The sequence below is a fragment of the Eriocheir sinensis genome, chromosome 5, assembly GCF_024679095.1.
Source record: "Eriocheir sinensis breed Jianghai 21 chromosome 5, ASM2467909v1, whole genome shotgun sequence".
NCBI classification, from domain to species: Eukaryota; Metazoa; Arthropoda; class Malacostraca; order Decapoda; family Varunidae; genus Eriocheir; species Eriocheir sinensis.
In genome coordinates, this window is record NC_066513.1 from 6448403 (window position 1) to 6470021 (window position 21619).

At 47.9% G+C, this 21619-nt stretch overlaps 1 protein-coding gene across 1 annotated transcript; it reads right to left on the reverse strand.

Annotated features, from left to right (window-relative positions):
• Nucleotides 1-1108: 1108 nt before the first annotated feature.
• On the reverse strand, nucleotides 1109-1832 carry LOC126982909 (ribonuclease H-like). The gene is made up of 2 exons (XM_050835189.1): nucleotides 1759-1832; nucleotides 1109-1484 (listed from the first exon to the last, which is right to left on the reverse strand). The coding sequence occupies exons 1-2, from the start codon at nucleotides 1830-1832 to the stop codon at nucleotides 1109-1111; spliced, it is 450 nt and encodes a 149-aa protein (XP_050691146.1).
• Between the last annotated feature and the right edge of the window lie 19787 nt (nucleotides 1833-21619).

Below are 21619 nucleotides of genomic sequence, written 5' to 3' on the forward strand. Positions count from 1 at the left end.
CACAGCCTTCTGAAGTTGTAATCTTTGAAGGCAGAGGCGGCAAGTTTTACTCAGCTGGAAGAACTGAGCTGCAAATCGTCCGGGACAGACGTCACACTTAAGGTTCGAAGGCATTGTTAGAAATTTAAGCGAGTTTACAGTTTGGGCAAATATTCAAAGCGCTTTCGAAATAACTTAAAATGTGACCATAAATTGAGTTGGATAAAAATTGTGCATGGAAATTAGATACTGCTGTGTTAGATGCCTCCAATACTGGGGGTTCGCTCCCACAGGGTCTTGAAAACGCCTCAAAGACCAATCGCTTGTCCTGAGCCTCGGTCACGAGAGAGACTTTCACAACCCGGCGCTTTTCAGATATTGCCCTCGAAGTTTTGTCCCATAGAACGGGGCCGGCGTAGTTTCACAGAGCAGAGCTGGCAAGGGAGGAGAGGAACCAGCAATTCGTTCCCACTTTCCGAAACGTCTAACCCAACTCTGCGACCCTATCGAGGCCTGGCCAGTGGCACCTGTCACCAGGTGTTCTCCACCAACTCTAGAGAGTATCAGACGCCCTTCCTGAGAGACCAAAAAGCTGAAATATTCCTTGAGTATAAGAAAAACCTCAAATGGCCCACGGAAGACATCTCTTTCAGGAGGAAACAAGAACGAGCTGTTATGCAGAATAGGGATGGGAGTACCGTCGATAGAGAGGAGGGACGGGGAGCTCACACCGACAACTGGTTCCCAGGGAGGCTTTTTAGTGTAGAGGTCGCCACACTCCTCTACACCGCAGGCCTAAATAATTAGGCACGGTCCAGCTGACTAGGACCCTGGAACTCCAGCCATTGTCTCATAAAGAGATCCTCTGCCTGCAGTCCAATCCACCACTGCTGCTGCCCAGAGGCTTCACCGTGACCCAGCACGGGAGACATCAGGTATTACACCTTGTCCAAGGGTGACCTGAGACTATGCAGGGCAGGGACGTCTAGTTCCCTGAGGTGAAAACACTTCACCTGCATACCGGGGGCAGGCAGTGACTGCAGCAAACCAGGCCGCCTGCTTCTTTGTCCCCTCCAGTTCTCGGAGCTGCTGGTGGGTGTGGTGGGCTGCTGCGTGTTCGGCCTGTGTCTTAGCCTGTTGCAGGCTTGGTGACAGTGGAGCCTTGAGCTGCCCTCTTGGCGGCCTCGTCGGCGGCGTCGTTCCCTCTGACTCCCACATGGCTGGGGATCCAGTTGAGGCAAACCCGCTTGCCTTGCGCTGCAAGGCTTTGCAGGATGCCCAAAATGGCGGTGATGAGGCCCACGTTGTCCTTGGGGTGCCCTTTTAGCGCCTGAAGGGCCCCCCGGGAATCTGTGTGGAGCACGACGGTGGCCTCTCGGCGGTGCTGTGCGTGCTCGAGGGCGTGCAGGATTGCCACAAGCTCTGTTTGGAGGGTGGAGCAGTGGTCTGATGTCCTCCACGCCCGCTGCCGTTCACCCGTGACGAAGGGGGCGCCCGTCCTCCCGCTGTCGGAGGGGGCTTCGTGGTGCAGTGGTTAGCACACTCGGCTCACAACCGAGAGAGCCCGGGTTCGATTCCCGGGCGGAGTGGAAAAATTTGGGCGGCTTTTCCGATACCCTACGCCCCTGTCCACCCAGCAGTGAATGGGTACCAGGTATTAATCGGGGGTTGTGTCCCGTCTCCTAGGGTGTGTTCCCTTTTCCTATAATTCCTTCCCCTTCTGTCTCTCTCCGGCATATGACCACAGATGTTGCGCCGACTAAACGAAACTTTCCAAACTTTTTCCCGCTGTCGGGGTCGACAGAGCCGTCAGTATAGAACACCGCAGCACCCTGCTCAGTGACCTGCGCCATGACCATCAAGGCGTGCTGACGCAGCTACGCGGTGATGCACTGCGCCTTGCTGGCGGGCAGCTGTGTGGCAGTGAACATTGCGGCGGAGGGCTCCCATGGTGCAGAAGGACTGTAGGTGGGGTGCGGGCGGTTCGGCTCTCGCCACAGCCAGTTACCCGCGACCCGGCTGGTGTTGGTAGCAATAGTGGTGCCGATTAGCCACCTGTTGGTGTGGAGGCACTCCACTCCACCTCCACGTCGCGCTTCAGCACTGGCCACCCGGCAGGCCATGATGCAGTCCACCCTGCAGGTGAGGGGCACCAGTCGGGTCTCGTTCTGCATCACGCAGGCACTGGTCCACCTCGGTGCTCCCAACATGGTCCTCATGGCGTTGTTCTACACCACCTTCAGGCTCTGCTGGTGGTGCCGGGACAGGCCTACGAGGACAGGTGCGCTGTAATCCACCAGGCAGCGCACCGCCCGCAGGTAGCACAGCCGGAGGACGGAGAAAGTGGCGCCCGCCCACGGCCGGGTCATGGCCCTCATGACGTTGAGCCGAGCCAGCGTCCTTTCCCTCACGTAAGTGGCCTGCTGTGTGAAGGACAGCTGCTGGTCTACCCACACCCCGAGGTACTGGTAGGAGGACGTCCAGGACAACCCGACTCCCTGGACGCGTAGCTGTGTGGCAGACGTGGTGTCCCTGATGGCCATGGCCCGCGACTTCACAGGGGAGATCTTGAGTCCCAGCTCCTCGCACTTGTCGGTGATGAGGTCAAGTGCCTCCTGAGCCCTGGCGTGCTTGTTGCCCCTCCCGGTGACGACGAGGGCGAGGTCGTCGGCCTAGCTCAGAAGAGTGGTGCCCTCCCGGAAGGGCAGCGCCACCAGCTGCTCCATCAGGAGGTTGAACAAGCACTGGCAGAGTATGCCGCCTCGGGGGAGTCCCGTTCTCGAAGCCCCTGTAGGAGGATTTCAAGCCTTGAAACTTGACCCTGGCCCGCCGCTGTTGGAGGTAGTCCTGGAGCCAGGCGAGGCGTCCTCGGATCCCCTTTCTCACCAGGGCTGTGAGGATGGCGTGTGGGCTGGCTAGCTCGAAGGCTTTTTTGAGATCTTGGAAGACCGTGATGGTGGGTCGGTTGTTGGCGTGGGCCAGCAGGGTGATGAGGCTGTCTGCTGTGCTCTTGTCCCTAGTGAAGCCAAACACGTTGGGGTGCGGGCTTCCCATGCGCCACTGGAGGCGAGACAGCACCATCCTTTCGGCGGTTTTCCCTGTGCACCTCAGGAGGGAGATGGGCCGGAAGCTGTTTGGCTCCTTGGGCTTGGGTATGAGCTGAATGTTAGCGTCCTTCCAATCGGGCGGCAGGCGGCCCGCCAGCCACGACGCGTTGAGCAAGGCCAGCAGCGCGGCGTCTCCGGCGGCACCGGCGTGTGCCAGCATGTGCCCCCGCGACCGTGTCTCTTCCTCTCATCGCCCTGGCCAGTTCCTGTGTCGTGAAGGGTTGATCCGTCACGTCAATTACGTCACGCGCCTCCCTGACCGCAGCGTCGATCTGCGGCCGTAGTCGCTGCTGGAGTTGGCGGGTGTGGGGGGCAGCTGATTGCTGGAGTGAAGTCCCTCGTGGTGAAGGTGTCGATCAACCTTTCTGCCTCCTGCCGTGGGTGAGGATGGGCGGCTGGGCGAGGCGGTGCTGCACATGAGGCCCTTCTGAGGCTTCTCCACAGCTGGCCTTGGGAGGTGTGCTGGTTAAAGGTGGCGCACCATTCCAGCCATTTTGCCTCTTTGGCCTTTAGGGACACCTGTTGCGCAAGCGCCATCACGTCCTGCAGGAACCTCTGGTTGGTGGCGTTAGGGCGCTTCCTGTGCACGTTGACGCGGTGATTGTGTTCCCGCACCTCCTCGCTGTAGAATCACCAGTCGGCGGCGGGTCGAGGTGCTCCTGGGGATGGCCGCGTCTACTGCGCTCTCTATGGCCGCCGTCAGGTCCCTCTCCTGCTGGTGTAGGTCTGCGGCGGCTCGTAGGTGGACCACCAGTCGTCAAGAGTGGCCTGAAACTTGCTCCAGTCGGCCCTCCTGACGTTCCACCGCGGGGGCGGGAGCGGGATAATTAGTGGCGCCACAGCAAGGGTGGTGATGGTGCCGTAGTGGTCGCTGGTGAGTGTAGGGTGCACCTGCCAGGTGGCGTCGGGCAACAGGTCACTCGACACCAGGGTGAGGTCAAGCCGCACCCCGCGAATGTGGGTGGCCTCTCCGGTGTTGAGAAGGATGTGAGGGACGTCCTCGAGGAGGACTGCCAGGTGGCGGCCCGTCGTGTTGGTGGGCGACACGGAGTGCAGCGTGGGGTGGTGGGCGTTGAAGTCAACTGCTACGAAGAGACTTGAGTGAGAGGCGAGGGTGAAGAGCTCCCCTGCCTTCATCACGTGTCGCTGGCTCCTGTATAGGTTGTGTTACGGCCCGGCTTCTCCCGACTTTCATTTTTTTATTATTTTACCGACACGGTGGGGTCACCCACTTGGCCTGCTGTGTGACCCTTTGTTCGGTGGCATTTCCACCCACGCCGACCCAGCATGAACTGGATATTTCCGGTTTGGGGGAGAGGAATTTCCACAAGCCGACCTGTTCCCCGCGCGCGGGCATAGCTCCTCACCTTCCCGCGCAGCGATCCGGGGTCAATGTTGCCACCTGGCTTTTCTTTCCTTTTTATATATCTCCTGCCCGTTTCTAAATGTTGGTACACGTTATGTATATTTCCTTTTTATGTTCAGGTTAGGATATTTATTTATTGCATGTAAACTATAATTTTTGGGTTGTCGTGGGGTTTGTTGCCCCGCACCGCCAGCGACGGCTAGCAACCCTTGTGGCGGTGGTGCGCCCCAATAAAAGGAGTGACCCGAGGTCACTCGGCCTTTCCGACCCTGTTTCCCGCACCGTTCACGTCGAGATAGGAGGGAGGCCGGCTCCTCTCTCTCCCCTTTTGTTTCCCTGCAGCGCCTTCTGCACTTTTACCACGCCTGCAGGCGTGTGTTTTCCTTACGGGAGAGAGAGAGTCGTTAGTGTTTTAAGGTAAGGTTTTTATTTTGTGCGTGTGCTTTTCGTGTGCCATTTTTAAGTGTTTTCGTGTTCATCACGCTGTTGCCCTGTGTTACGTGCTGCCTCCCAGCCCACGCGTTTTTCAGTATTGTTTGTGTTTTTGTGTTGTGTTTTTGTAAATATGTTATCTCTGTATTCATTTTGCGTTTCCGTTCACCATTTCCTTTGTTTTAAGTTACTCATTTTCCTTTTATTGTTGTTAGGTTAAGGGGAAAAGAACCTGGTGTTTTGAGGCCTATCCAACCCAGTTTTGTTTTGTCTTTGTTTTTTTTTGGTAACTTTCCCAAGACCCCTGACCACACCCGTGTTACGACACTGTTGACGTAACAACTGGCGACCTCGCCAGGATTGCCTTCAGTTACACACTCCTTACGTAATTATGGCGATTATTAATGACACAGACGTTGTTGCGTTTATTGAGAGCGAGCCCACGTGCGACAGTCTACGTAGACTCGCACTTTTTGAGTTATGCCTCGTGGCTCAGCACTTCGGTGCTCAGAACCTTGTAGCCTTAAATAAATCCGAGCTGGCGTGCCTAGTCTCGCACCAGTTAGGATTAGTTGGGTTGGAGCAGGACGTAAACGGCGAGGGCAGGAGCGACGACCCTGACCCCGCGCCTGCCCAACAACAGGCAGTGACTCCAGCTTTTCTCAGTGTTTCTGTGACCCCGAGTTCTCAGGACAGAGAGCTAGAGATGCTCCGCCTGCAGATAGAGCTCACGCGGGCACAAACCGAGGTAGCGACGGCTGGTGGGCCACGTGCCCCTTCCAGACACGTTGGAGGGACTAGTGATTCGCAGTTTTCTTTATCCAGCCTCGCGCCTTGTACCAAACTGCTTCCTGTCTTCAACGAGAAGCAGCCTGACGATTTTTTTGTCGCCTTCGAGCGAACGGCCAATATCGCGGGCTGGCCACGACATACCTGGCCTCTCCTTCTCCAGCATCGTCTCGTGGGGAAGGCCCAGAGTCCTCACACCGCTCTGTCTGACGAGGAGGCCAGAGATTATGATGTCGTGAAGGCAACCCAGCCAGCAAAAAATGTGGTCCCCAGGTGGGCAACATATGGGAAAATGTGGGCAAAAATATGGGTTCCCAGTTGGGCAATCTTGTTGGGCCCCGGATAGGCAAATATGAGCCCCATATTTGCCCACACGGACCCCAGATGGGGGATGCAACAGGGTATCTGTGTGGGGCCGAAGTGGGCAAAGTGGGCCCCATATGGTAACCATATGGGCATGCATGGGCAACATTCCCATAGATGCACAGGATGATAGTTCCTGCTGCCCACAGATCAATTTTTGGAGCTCAAATGACATCCCTATGTACATCAGTTTATTGCCTTTTGTTGAAAGAAATTTCTTGGTTTCAAATCCTTGAAAGGTGATTTTCAAGGATTTGATACCAAGAAATTACTTTCAACAAAAGGCAATAAACTGATGTACATAGGGATGTCATTTGAGCTCCAACAATGGATCTGTGGGCAGCAGGAACTATCATCCTGTTGGCCTAAGTACAGTATCCATGTTTATCAACCCGAGGCAAATTTATCAGGCAGATGTGCCAACAACACAAAATACACTCCATGAGAGCACAGTAAGAAAGCCCAGTCTTGGCAATGACCTTTCTCAGGGGCTCTGAGCTGTTCGGCGAGGCAGCCCAGGAATCACCAACAACAACCCGAGGCAAAAAATATGTACTTAAAACTAAATCCTGGTTTATTGCTTTTTGAAAACTACAAAAACACAAGTTATTTTTCATCCTACTGAAAATAATGCACTGGTTCCATAGGCCATGAATAGCCAGCCAACCAACTAATTCTGAATATGGGTTTGCTGGAAAATAATAAATGAAAATACTCACATATGAATAACAGCAGAATATGATTTGTACCTGTCTACTACTTTTGTGCAGATACATAAATTGCTTCTCCTAAGAGCACGAAAGTGCCACTCAAATGTGGTTAATACAAAAACATAACAGGGGTAGGTGGGTGTGCAAGTGTTATATAAAACTGCCCATATTGCACAACTAAAACAACTTCAAATAATGTCCTCATGAAGAAATATTCTGATTATTGCAATTTGGATTACCAGCAGTCATTATATACACTCGATCCTCGATTTCACGGATAAATGAACCAACGGACAAAATCTGGAGCGCAGAAATCAGTCCAAATCTTCTACATTTGATTCAGTTATGGCTTATCCTCTAATGATACCCAAAATAATAGTCAACAAAGCAAGCCTCCTCCTACCGTGCCTAACAGTATATAGCTAGGAGGTATTATAGCAAGAGAGGCAGAATTTTCGGTAAAAATTCTCTCACTAGTCTCAGTCAAACTGCAGACAACAACAAATAAATAGGGCAAGGTCAGGCCTATAACTATCAACACACGGCCCACATATATACAGCAGTACCCGGTAAGTCAAAGAACAGATACAGAGTAGATAAACATATACAGTAGGCCTACTACATGTACTACATAATAGTACCTACAACATAAAATACCCACCAAAGCAAGGGAACATTCGATACAATTAATGAACAGCTGGTACCTAAATTAAAATTATTGTTGCACACCCACCTTTCTCTCCTCGCCCGTACGTCAGATGGCCACCACCGGGGGTGTCAACAGCAACAATCCACTACACACGCAAAAACACTATAGTGAATCCACGAGGAACTGGCGGATTGGGGGGTTTCTGCGGGGGTCTCTCCTCCCGTACCACGCTGCCACATCTCTTGTCTCCAATTGTGGGATTAGAGTCAAGGTGTTAAGTGGACCACCATTAGCCTCCCTTCATTTCCTCCTCCTCTCTCTCTCTCTCTCTCTCTCTCTCTCTCTCTCTCTCTCTCTCTCTCTCTCTCTCTCTCTCTCTCTCTCTCTCTCTCTCTCTCTCTCTCTCTCTCTTCTTCGGGGACGAGAATACAGGCTGTCTTGGTGACCTGTTCGTCATGCACTCATGATCCAGTTTGGCGCAGACTTTTTCAATAGCTCTTTCACTAACATTAGTGGCTCTTGCTGTTCTTGCAGTTACTCTTGTGAGTGGTATGATAAATCCTCTGTTGTTTTTTTCGTCTAAAAAGTACTTGTTTACATTGTAAATGAGTTCTTTCTCGCGGCTGTGCAGCCAACGACGTGGAGAGGCAGGGAGAGGGAGGAAGGGGAGAGGCAGAGGCGGGAGCGGGCCACCCATGGGCCCACCTGGTGACCTTTCTATAACCTTGAGAGAAGTGACCTGGGCTCTGGATGTGTAGAATGACAACGTTGGAATACAACGTTGTCAAGTGTCGTGGTATTTATACAAAATATTTGTTATTATCTTAAAAACGAAACAATCTTAACGCTATATGACCTTATTGGATTATCCAATTATTTAATTAAATTCATTTAAAGGTAGTAAATAGCTGACATATGAGAGGAAGCGAGAAGTGTTGAGAGTGTGTGGCAAGGTGCGGTGCGGGGCTGACCCGCACCTCTCACCCCCCAATCCGCCAGTTCCTCCTGGATTGACTATAGCTGGCAAGTGCACACTCACACCAACATACAATTTACAGGCACTCATTGCACAGAGTGCACCCTCGCGCTCACACCATTCCAACCAGAGTTAAATTAGATTAGATTACGTTAGGCTAGGTTGGTTTTAGTTAGGTTAGGTTTAGTTACATAAGCAGTAATGGGTGTGAGCGCGAAGGTGCACTTTGCGTTATGAGTGCCCAATTTACGTAGGTATACCATCCAAACCCGCACTCACACAAGGAATAACCACTCACACGTACTCACACACCTATATAGATGTGTATCGATCTAGAAAAAAATGTACACACTGAGACACATGTTTCGGCCCAAACAGGTTTTCTCCTGACGGCGGAAAGAAAAATAGCAACTGCACACCGTTACACAAGTAATACGAGCAACATACGTACCGTACTGTACTACACCACACGAAACACATCCACACACATCATACTGTTAGTATTAGATGCAAACGACAGGTCAGAGCAACAAGGAAATCACCAAAGACAGGGGAGGGAGAGAGCGATCTTACTGTACATTTTCTTGTTGTGTATTTGCTGGGGCCCGTGTAGGCTGTGGTACCACAGCCTCTAGGTAATGCCCCAAAGGTGCATGTAGCAGGTGGATGACTGTTTGACTGAGTTGCTCCGTTTTCTTGAGAAAGGTTCTGGTGAGTTTTAGGATCTTGAAGGCCAGGCCAGGGTCTTGGTTGCCACTCAGGTCAGATACTGTGGGTCTGTGGATGTGGAGTGAGGCCAGTGAGTGGAGGAGTTTCCCTGGTTCTGATTATGGTGTTTTTCCCTCCAAAAACCGCTTGATCTTGATCTTACAGGAGACTCAACAGCTACCCCTTGAGTCAGGCCTTTGGAACATTAACTCCTGTAAAGAAAAGTAGGTAAATTTATCGCAGAGGTCAGAATAGGATTTGGGGATTGAAATTATTATTCCTGATAGATTTCGATGTCCTCTTTATGAATTTGATAATTTTTTCCATCGCAATTTTTTTTTTTTTGCCCCCACCCCCTCCTAACCAAATCAAAACTAACCTAAATTCCAGGGGGGAAGGAAAAAAACTTTTTTTTTTCAACTAAAAAATCCCCCCTGCCCCCTAACGAAACCAAAATTGACCTAACCAAACATAACCGAACATAACCTAACTTAACCCACCTAACCTAACCTAATCTTACCAAAAGTATAGGGGGTAGGGGGGGCAAAAAAAAATTGCGATGGAATTTATAATAAGCACATTGAAATCTATCCGAAAAAAAGTAGTTTCAACCCCAAAATCCTATTCTGACCACTGTGATAATAATACCGAAAAATACATACGAACAATACACAGCATACACAATATATTCTCTAAACCTGGCACACCACATTATCTCCAAGTACTCCTTCACTGCCACAATCATCTTTTCAGTCGTCTCCCCACATAGTCCCAACAGTAACACCATCCATTCTCTACCTTTCATTCTCTACATCCCAGTTCTAACAGAACTGCTCTCATCATCTCCCTTCTCTCTATCATACTTCTCACATTCCAGTACCACGTGCTCAACAGTTTCATCCTTTCGTCACATCCTAAGGTATCACCCTAAGGTACACAAGGTTCCTATTTTCCAAGTTTCGAGTTGGTCTTGATACCAACACAGGAAACCAAAGCTCACGCCTCTCACACGCCACTCCACTCCACCTGGTAGTCACACTACTCTCACACACGCCACAGGTGCTCATAGGCATCTTCAGGAGTAAGTAGGCTTACTCACAGCAAAAACTAGGATCAGAAAAGTCGCAAAAGCGTCGTTAAATCAGGTGAATCAAGTCCGTCCTTTTCTCTTCGCTCCATTTTGAATATTCTTGATCTTGATCTTGATGTTACAGGTATCAAGCTTCCTTTTGAGTCAGGCCTTTGAAACGGCAGCTCCCGTAAAAGACAAAACAAAAACATACGAACAGTACACAAACTACACACTACTCTCTACACCTGGAACACCATAATCATCGTCTCTGTCATCTCCTCACTCTTTATTGTTTACGCCTTTTCCTCGGCCGGACAAAACAGCTTTGTAACAAAATAATGTGCTATCCAGATTAATAATGAAGTTTTATTTTAACTTTTCAGGCTTCTTAACTATAATGGCCTTTAAAATTAGAGAAAATTCACAAAATACGTTTTAGAACACTCCTGACAACTGATCCAAGGTGGCCCACATTGCCCATATGGGCCCCACATCAGACCCATGCTTATAAACATTGCCCACATATTGCCCACAAAGGGCCCACATGGGCTACATGGGTCCAACTCCGCCCACTCACAAACCCATATGGGGCCCACATTTTTTGCTGGCTGGGAAGGGTACTCGACGCCTACGCCTTAGTGCCAGAAGCCTACAGGAAAAGGTTCCGTGAACAGAGTTTGAAGGACGGGCAGACCCATCTAGAGTTCGCTAGGGCCAAGCGTGTGGCTCTGACTCACTGGCTTCGTTCCAGGAAAGTCAGTAATTTTGAGGCGCTCCGCGAACTCATTCTTGTTGAGGAATTTTTCACATGTGTTTCGAGAGAGGTCGTGTCACACCTCTCCGATAAACCTTATGATACTTTAGAGGAGGCAGCAACACGGGCAGACTATTTTTGTTTGAACAGGCACGAGACACCACACCCTTACCAGTTTAAGTCCAGATCGGCTGGCGAGAAGTCAGACCGCTTTTCTCGGAAGGGTAAGCATTTTTCTGAGGGTTCAGTTAAGGCCTCTCCTTCCTTTTCTCCGCCCAAGGCCAAGGGTACGTTTTCCTGTACTCATTGTGGCAAGAGCGGCCACATCAGGGAGTATTGTTTTTCGCTTCATCCAAATCTGAGACCCAAGGCGCCTGGACCGCCTAATAAATTTGTTTCACGCGCTCATGCTTTTGAGGGGAAGCCTATTTCTTTAGTTTCGCGTTACCGTGAGACCCCTAGTGTTTTACCTGGGGAGGCTGTTTTGTTTGAAGGCAAGGAGGACCCTGTAGACTGTAGAGGGTGCCTACAAGCCATTTTTATCTAGGGGCTCCATAACGCACGACGGCGAGACTGTTCCCGTCAGTGTTTTGAGAGACACGGGTGCTCTCTTTTCTCTCGTGAAGGCTGATGTGGCGATCGGCCGGGAAACGGGTAAGTTTGTTGCTTTAAAAGGCATGTTTGGTGAAGTAGAGTCATGTCCCGTCGTGGAACTTTACCTGGACTGTAACACTTTTACTGGCGTGGCGACTGTGGCTGCTGTTAAGCACCTTCCTGTCCGGAAGGCTGATTTTGTTTTGGGGAACGATTTGGCGGAAAGTCGGGTGGAAATCGAGTCCCCCGCTTCTGTGTCGTGCGAGAGGCCGGAGGCCCCGCCGATAACGCCTGACCTGGGGGCAACAACGCCCAAGGTTCCTCCCCGCTCTGCCGTTACGCCCTTCGCCGCTGCGGAGAGGCGAGACGCAGAGGAAACAGCTAAGCCCGAGCCAGACCATTTTTGCCAGGGAGACTTAACATCTCCGGTATTTTTGCTCCCCTTGTTCCCACTAATATCTCTCAGTTTACCACCAATAGCGCACCTGTGGGGAGTTCAGGTGTGGTCGACGTCCAGAGGGAGGACGAGACAGTGCTGTACCTCCAGGGGCAGGAGTAGGTGCAGCAGAGTGACGACGGGCCCTTCAAGAGTGAGGCCCCTTTGAGGAGGCGGTTGCAACCCGTTTCCCGCCCTGACACGCAGCTTGCCGCTCAGGACAAGTGTCGGCAGGCTGGTGTACATTCTGCGCCAGTCCCTGATTTTTCTTTTGTGTTTGAGCTCCCGCGCCGCGCTCAGGTGGGCGGGACATCATGTTTTGTTGAGTTTGGGAGTTTCACGGGCAAGTTATCCTCATTTTTCCAGAGTCAGGGCGCCGCCCAGCGCACCCATAGCATTATGTTTCCTGACTCATTGTGTAATTTTCTGCCCCATTTTTCATTTTCCCTCCGAGATTTGCCCTCGGAGAGTGGCTCCTGTGCTTACGAGCACATTTTTGTCCATGTTGACGGCTCTCTTTCTCACATTACCAAGAGCCTATTTATTATTCACGAGGAGCCTTTTTGTCAGTCTGTTGAGGTGGGAGGTAAAGCTCAAGTTTCATGTGTCACTAGCCATCCCTTTTCATTCAAGTTTTAAGGACCACTCAGTTTTTCAAAGAGCGGTTCAAGCACCACCTGTGTTTTGGCGACCCCAGAAGGGTGTCGCAAGCGGACGGGGAGCCGTGTCAGTTTCCTGGAGGAGCATGTGGGAGTGCCGCCTCCAGAAGACCCTCAGGCCCCATGCAGCCTCGCTGGCCAGAGTCCTGTTGGGGTAGAGGAGGAGGTGAATGTAGGTCTGTTTACCTCAGGGAAGGCGCGGCTGGCTCACCGCGTCATTTCAACCCCGAGGGTGGACCGCGTCGGGAGGCCCCTGGCTGACCGACGTGCATACCAGGCCCTTTTGATGGCGCCGGTTCTCTTTCGAGGCCGGAAGGACCACAGGGACCCCATCTCCCCTGATATGGGCGTCAGAGACGCCCCGCCATTGTGCCAGGCGATACTCAGGCTCCGTCCCCGTCATGTGCTGGCTGTGAGGAGGGAAGTCGAGTCCTTACTCCGACCAGGCCTCAGAGTGAGAGGCACGAGCGGTGGTGTCCGCTCGAGTTTTTGCTGTGTTCAAGGCAGAGGGACCGGTCCACCCCTGCATTTTGTCTAAGTCAGTTTGACAGGGAAAGGCGCCTACCTTACCTCTCAGGATTGACACCTTTGATGATAGGGTAGGTTAGAGTTAATTTTCAAATTTATTATGATTTTCTGTGTGATTATTTGTGTTGTTATTTTCATTATTTTCACTTCTGTCTGTCTGATTTATTTGCCTTTTGAGTTCATCTTGAGGAGTTTTATGATTTCATGATAGTTGTGTGTTCAGTTTTAAGGGGGATTATCATATTTTTGTGTCATGATTTTAACTTTAGTTATGTTGAGGATTTATTATACTTAGTTGTCCAGTTTATTTTGAGAGATTTTTAGTGTTTACTGTAATTTTGCAGTTGTGTGATTTATTATATATTTTGTCGTTTCCCGTCACAGCGCACGGCGGGCCACTGTGTGATACCCCCGTGTCTGGTCTTGTTGGGGGCAAGGTCCATCTAGACTGGTCAGCCAGCCGAGCGGGCCCAGCGCGGGAGAGGAGGGGTGATGACGTCATCCTCGCCACACTTCCCGCGCCACCCCAGCTCAGTGCTCACTGACAGCTGACTTTTGGCGGGACGTTCGGGCACTTTGGCCTGACGCCTGAGGTTTCCTGTTGTTTACATATCGCTTGTGGACACTGGGCTAGCTGGAGTGTTCATCAAACTCTCCACAGTGCTGTAAACATCTAAACATGCCGAACAATTGCTCAGTGTTTGGATGTAATAACACGAAAAGAAAAACAGCAGGTTTAGGCATTAAGTATTTCAAGTTTCCCAAGGAAAAATATCGCAGACAGCAGTGGATTCAAGCTTGTTCCCGAGGTGATGTGTTCAATGTAGACAATGCAGTGATATGTTCCATGCATTTTACAAGTTCTGACTACAAGGATGATTTAAAGCATCGTCTCTTAGGCACTGAGGCACCCAAGAGTTACAGGCCACTGACAGATACCGCAGTTCCATCCCTTAATTTACCTCAAGGTAGGTTAAATTGATGAATTTTCTAAATGATTATTGTATGCCTCTGTACTGCTTATAGTGCTATATAGCCTACCTGTGAAGCAAAAGCATTACCAGTGTTATTTAGGTATAAGCCTACTTCAGTTTCAGCCCCAACTCGTTTTCACTGATGAAAGTATAATTTTCTGATAGTAGAAATGAATCTAAGCAAGGCCAATCTAAATTGGCCTTGATTTTAAGACTTTTCATCTATGGCATTTCTATCAGAAAAACGTGCTTTTATTAGTAAAAACGAGTTGGGGCTGAAATTGGAGTAGTGGTACAGGGATGGTTAAGCTGATGTTAATTTTATGAATTGCAGGTAAAAGTGTAACGGGAAGATGCAGTGAGAGGTCTGGCAGGGCAGAAAAACGTGGACGCAAAAGAACTGTGCACGAAATATTGTCTGAAGCTGAATATGAATCAAGAATCGGGAGAGGGAACAACATTGATGCACTGCCAGCTAGTGCAACTGAAAAATCTACAAAGGCAACAAGTAGTAGGGAAACAAGCTTACAAGATGTGTTGGCTGATCCTGCCAATGTAATAAATGCAAGTGATCAATATGAAAAAGAAGAGGGCACAAGTGATGTGAGTGGCAGCAACGTCAGTGAACTGTTGCTTCAGAAAATTCAGCAGCTGGAAAATGAGAATAAAGATCTGAAAACCGGAATGCTGCTTTGAAAGAAAAAAACATATCTGATCCATCAGTAAACGAAAGTGAAGTGCATTGTATCGTTGAAAACATTTTAAAACCCATTTTCAGCAAAACACAAATTGATGCCATCATAAGTAAGAAATATGTTAGACACTAGCCAGATGAAGACATATCAACGGCATTAACTCTGAGAAGCATGAGTCCCAAATGTTATGAATATCTGAGAACTAAGAAGGGCATTCCTTTGCCTTGTAAGTCAACATTAAATGAACGAGCCAAGAATTTTGATTGTGAACCTGGCATTCTGCATTCTGTTTTGTCACTTATGAAAACTAAATCAGATTATGTTAGTCCACAGGAAAGATTATGTGTAATATCGCTAGATGAAATGAGCATCGCAAGTGAATGGAGTTATGATAAGGGTAAGGATATACTCTACAAACCTCATGACAAAGTTCAGGTTGTGATGCTGAGTGGACTTGTAGCAAAATGGAAGCAGCCAATTTATTATGGTTATGATATATCTGACAAGCACGAAATTTTGATAAGTTTAATAAAAGAGGTTGAGTGTGCAGGATACCCTGTTGTTGCAATTGTTCATGACTTGGGATCGAGTAATCTGAAGATGTGGAAAGATTTTGGCATTGTTCCTGTGGCAAAAAACAATTCCTTTAAAAACCCAACTGCCCCTGATCGGGATATTTTTGTCTTTGCAGACGTTCCACATTTGATTAAGCTGATAAGGAACAATTTTCTCGATTCAGGGTTTTACTTACAGGATGGAAGCTTTGTGAATGATTCTTGTATTCGTGAAATGATGACAGCAAGTAAAACTGAATATGGTTTAGCTTACAAATTAAATGAAATGCATGTAAATGTAGAGGGCCCACAGCGACAGCGGGTTATGTATGCAGTTCAGTTGATGTCAAAATCATGTTCTAGTTCACTGAAATATCTTGGAGAGAGAGGTCTGTTGAAGAGTAGATGTTGGAAGGAAACTGCTGACTTCATAGGTCTTGTTGATGAATGGTTTGATGTGCTGAATTCCTCACATAAGTTTGGTGAAAAACAATCACTTAATGCATTTGGAATGAACTTTGATCATCAGGTTAGTGTTTTAAACAGGATGACCGAGGTAATAACATCAATGAGAGTAAAAAACCCAGTGTCAAAAGGCCTTTATAAATTTCAGAAGGGAGTGATACTATCATCTCAGTCAATAATAGGACTGTACAGAATGCTGCAAAAGTCTTTCAACCTTGAATATATTTTAACTAGAAATCTAAATCAAGACAGCCTGGACCATTTATTTGGGTGCATACGGCAAATGCGAGGAACATACGACCATCCAAATGCTGTAACTTTTAAATATCGCCTCAAACACTTACTCCTAGGAAAAGACGTTACACTTCTTGCTCAGAAACCAAATGCAACTGCAGCAAAGTTTGACTGTTTGTCAAATAAAACTAAACTTGAGAAAAGGGAAAATGAAGTTTCATGGTTTGATGAGAGGCAGTTGGCATCAGAACTGTACATTACTAGTCTCTGCTTCAAAGATTTGGATGTTGGGCCTGATGTAAATTATGAGTATGATAACATTGATGAAAACCTAAGAGACTGTGTAATCTCAGTTTCTAATTCACAGAAAGCAATCCACGTAGTTATAGAAGAAGAATCTCTCAAATACATTGGTGGTTATATTGTTAAAAAAATTAACACAAAATATCCTCACTTAGGCCACAAAGCAAGTGACTGTAGGTCTACTGCCATGGCTAAAACATGGATTGATGAAGTAAACAGAGGTGGATTGTATGATCCTGCTGACACCTTCTTTTCCCAATTAACAACTATGAGATAAACATTTAAAGTAATACACAGTGACAGTCTCAAGGAAGGAAAAGAGTGCTTCAAAACACTTGTTCGTGAATTAGAAAATGTTGGACTTGATGTACCTCATGATGTCATATCATTTTTTGCCAAAATATCTGTGTACTTTATAATTAGGAATCTAAATAATAACATTAAGACAAATAAGAAAAAACAGAAGTCATGCAAAGGTCAAAACAGAAAGCTAATGAGACTGACCACATGACTGATATGTAGTTTATTTTTTCACTAGGATTATATTACCTGATTAAGTGGTTTATACTCAATAACAAATATTGAATATTTGTGCTAACATTATGAAGGTGTGAACTTAATTTTTCTTTGTATTATGACTACTGTTTGCCATAATTATTATGAATATATTTGTGCTTACAATAGACCCTTTAATATTCCATTTATTCATCTAATTAGTAATGCATGTAGGTAATATGTAATGCAGTTAAAAAAAGGGGGGAGGGGAAGAGATAACAGGCTCCAAGGGTGGTCAAGTTAAAGTCAGTACTGTGAGTGGCGCGGGAAGTGTGGCGTGGATGACGTCATCACCCCTCCTCCCCCGCGCTGGGCCCGCTCGGCTGGCTGACCAGTCTAGATGGACCTTGGTTAGGGGGGACTGTTACGGCCGGGCTTCTCCCGACCTTCATTTTTTATTCTTTTACCGACACGGTGGGGTCACCCACTTGGCCTGCTGTGTGACCCTTTGTTCGGTGGCATTTCCACCCACGCCGACCCAGCATGAACTGGATATTTCCGGTTTGGGGGAGAGGAATTTCCACAAGCATAGCTCCTCACCTTCCAGCGCAGCGACCCGGGGTCATTGTTGCCACCGGGCTTTTCTTTCCATTTATATATCTCCTGCCCGTTTCTAAGTATTGTTACACATTATGTATATTTCCTTTTTATGTTTAGGTTAGGATATTTATTTATTGTATGTAAACTATAATTTTGGGGTTGTCGTGGGGTTTGTTGCCCCGCACCGCCAGCGACGGCTAGCAACCCTTGCGGCGGTGGTGCGCCCCAATAAAATGAATGACCCGAGGTCACTCGGCCTTCCCGACCCTGTTTCCCGCACCGTTCACGTCGAGATAGGAGGGAGGCCGGCTCCTCTCTCTCCCCTTTTGTTTCCCTGCAGCGCCTTCTGCAGTTTTACCACGCCTGCAGGCGTGTGTTTTCCTTACGGGAGAGAGAGAGAGAGAGAGTCGTTAGTGTTTTAAGGTAAGGTTTTATTTTGTGTGTGTGCTTTTCGTGTGCCATTTTTAAGTGTTTTCGTGTTCATCACGCTGTTGCCCTGTGTTACGTGCTGCCTCCCAGCCCACGCGTTTTTCAGTATTGTTTGTGTTTTTGTGTAGTATTCGATTTATGTTTTAAAGGAGTGTTTGCTAAGGCAATCTTGGGTTTTTAATTTCTTTTAGTAATTAATGTAAATATTAACTTTTTGTAAATATATTATCTTTGTATTCATTTTGCGTTTCCGTTCACCATTTCCTTTGTTTTAAGTTATTCATTTTCCTTTTATTGTTGTTAGGTTAAGGGGAAAAGAACCTGGTGTTTTGAGGCTTATCCAACCCAGTATTTTTTGTCTTTGTATTTTTTTTTTAACTTTTCCAAGACCCCTGACCACACCAGTGTTACGACACTGGTGACGTAACAGTTGTAGACAGTGAGCGAGACGGCCCCCAGCTGGAGCTGTAACGCCAGGACCTCCACGCCGTCCCCGCCGTGCACTGGGTCGGCAATCCGGCGATGTGGTACTAGTGTTGTACATCCGCGCGCCCGCCTTCCTGTGTGGTCGGGAGCGCGTGGTAGGTGTAGCCTGCCATGCGCCACTCAAAGTCGGCCGGCGCGAGGGTCTCTTGTAGGAGGACTATGTCGAGCTTCCCCTCGAAGACAGCCTGCAGCACCTGGTGCCCCTTGGGTCGAAGGCCCTGCACGTTCCACAGGAGCACCTTCAGCCCGGGCGCCGCAGCTTGGGCTGTGGGGGGTTCGGCTTCAGTGTGCTCCTCCATCTTGGTTCTGCACATCCGCTGGGTGGGGGGAGAGCTGTGTGGCCTCCCTCGGTGTTGTTGGTGGATGGGGAGACTGGCTGTCACCCCCTGCGATGGCTGTGGTCACCTCGTCGCGAAGCAGGGCGTTCAGCTCCTTGTAATATGTATATTATAATGTACATGTGAATGTATGACTGTACGTGTGGCGACACCCGGTCGGTGTCGCACAACAGGATGTTGAACAACACGTCGTGCTTTTGGCCGTGGGAAGCTGTGATGAACTGACACTAGGATCAGCAAATGATGACTTTCATCAGCCGTCATCAACCGGAAGCCCCACCCTTCCGGACGAACTACAAACAAATAAAACCGAGCGAACAACGCGAAGACGGGGGAGAAGACGAGAGAAGACAGCGGGTAGCGGGCGGGCGAGTGGTGCTCGCCGGCCCCGGGCACGTTGGTGTGGCTGTCTCTGGTGTGCGCGCGACTCGCTCACGTAAACTGTAAACCTTTGTGTACAACTGTTAATATTGTTAAAATACATTTTGTATTTGTACTTACCCTGTGAGAGAGAGAAATAAAGTGAACTAAAGTGAACTAAAGTGAACTTAAAACGGCTACCCCTCGGCCACACATCACTTAACTAAAAGGCTATTGTGTTATCTCACCTACTACAATCAACTTGTGAAAGCAAGTAACGGTACACCGGACCTGACGTGAGATAGCAGTTCGCGCCTTAACTATAACACTTAACACAAACCACGTTAAAAAGTAAAAGTAACGCTTAAAAGTCGTTAACATCCTCCTCGGTGGAGGGGTTGCGCTCCGGGCGGGCCAGCATCATCTTCACCACCTGCACCACACGCTCGAGGATGGTGTTGACTATGGCGCGGGTCTCCTCTCTGAGGCCCGTGCTGTCCCCTGAGGATGCACGACCATTCGAGTGTTGTGGCGGGGCAGAGGGTTGCGCTGCGGGCGGGGTGATGGGTTGCTGCGCTGTGGGCGGGGCGATGGGTTGCTGCGCTGCGGGCGGGGCGGTGGGTTGGGGCTCCCTGTGGTATGCTCGGTGTCGTTGGCGGCGCCTACCATTCCCTCGATCTCCTCTGTGGTAGAGGCTGTGAGGAGGGAAGGTGTGGCGGGGGATTAGCGGGATTAGCAGGGCTGGTGGTGGGGTTTCCTCCCCTTCCTGCCGGCTGCTCGCCCTCCCTTAATCCGGCCTGGCCTGAGGAGGGCTCTCCAGGTGCTGGGTCCCTGGGGTCCCTGGGGGGTGGTCGGGTGACCCACGCCGGCCGGGTTGGCAGCGGCGCAGGAACAAATTGGTGGTTGCCATGGTGACGTGGGTGCCCCCATGATTCGTATTGCAGCTGCTGGGGTCCTCGTGCCTGCGTCCTCCTGCGTCTCTCGGGGCACTGAGCGTTCCACGCGTGGTGTTTTTTGCTGCAGTTTGGGCACCTGGCGGTGGTGGCCTCTTTGACCTTGTGGCACCCATTGACGAGAAAGTTGTTGTTGTTAAAGATTTACCCCTAGTCCCACTAGCGAAACGGGCCTTTGTTCGAAGACGGCCCGTTTAGAGGGAAAAGACCGCTTCCCCCTGCACGAGGGAGCACGGGCCTAAGCCAAAGCCTAAGCCAAAGTAGCAGGGTGCCGACAGACCGACTCTATCGGCGATCGAAATCTAGCCGACCAAGTCGGTCTGTCAACGAGGACTGGCGTGTCTCTGACGAGAAAGTTGTTGTTGTTGTTTAAGATTTACCCCTAGTACCACTAGGGGAACGGGTCTTTGTCCGAAGACGGCCCGTTGAGGGAACAGACCGCTCCCCCCTGCACGAGGGAGCACGGGCTAAGCCTAATGACATATATTATCTCTCTTGCGTTTTTGCAAGAGATGCTTTCTCTAGGGTACATTAGTAGGCATATTATTATTATTATTAATATTATTATTATTTTTATTATTATTTATTATTATTATTATTATTATTATTATTATTATTATTATTATTTATTATTTATTATTATTATTATTATATTTATTATATTTTATTTATTTATATTAATTATTATTGTTGTTGTTTTATTATTATATATTTTTATTATAATATTATTATTATGTATTTTTTATATTATTGTTTATATTATTATTAATATTAGTATTATTATTATTATTATTTATTTATTTATTATTTATATTATTATTATTATATTATATATTATTTTATTATTATATTATTATTATTTTATTATTATTATTATTATTATATATTAAATTATTTATTATAATTATTATTATTATTATTTATTATATATTTATTATTATTTTATTACATCATTATTATTTAATTTATTTTTAAATTTATTCTAAAAGATATTTAGTATTTTTTGATGAAAAGAATTGAGAAAAAAAAGGTCTTGATTAAAAAAGGCTGAAGTTAACTTAAACAAAGATTTTTAAAGTGAAAATGCAAGACTTAAAAAAGTGAAAATGACTTAACAAAAAAAGAGAAAGAAAAAAATATGGCCAATTCAAGTAGAAGAAGTTGGGGAGATTAGTATTGAAATGTTACACTGTTCAGCTAAACTGATAAGCTATTATATTCAGTAAGAAGTGGAAAGCAGCTAAGCTTGATATTAAGGAGCATAAGTGGATGAGGATGATTGGAGGCATACAATGAAGAAGCATAAGTCAGTTGGAAGAGACCCCATATTCCAGAGCCCAAAACCCATCCCATACCAGAATTAAAGTCAGTGTTGAACCATGAACATTGTTAGAGGTTCATGACTGAAGCATGAAGAAAGCAAAATCAGATACAATGACTGATACAATGACTGAGATTGATGAAGTGCCAGTGACAATGAGCAATAGTCAGTGATAATCCTCTGGATAAAGGTTCAGATACACATAAATCAGGATGTGTTAGGGAGAAAAGGTGTTTTCATTTAGAATGAGACCCTTGATGTCTCATGACTTGATTATCTATTATTGTTTG

What these genes read in the sequence shown, in the direction of transcription:
- LOC126982909 (XM_050835189.1), bottom strand. Translation starts at nt 1,832, where the DNA reads ATGGCGCAGGTCACTGAGCAGGGTGCTGCGGTGTTCTATACTGACGGC. An exon ending in GACCCCGACAGCGGGAAAAA is followed by an intron (nt 1,485 to 1,758) that starts GTTTGGAAAGTT and finishes CCCCTCCGACAG; the next exon opens with CGGGAGGACGGGCGCCCCCT.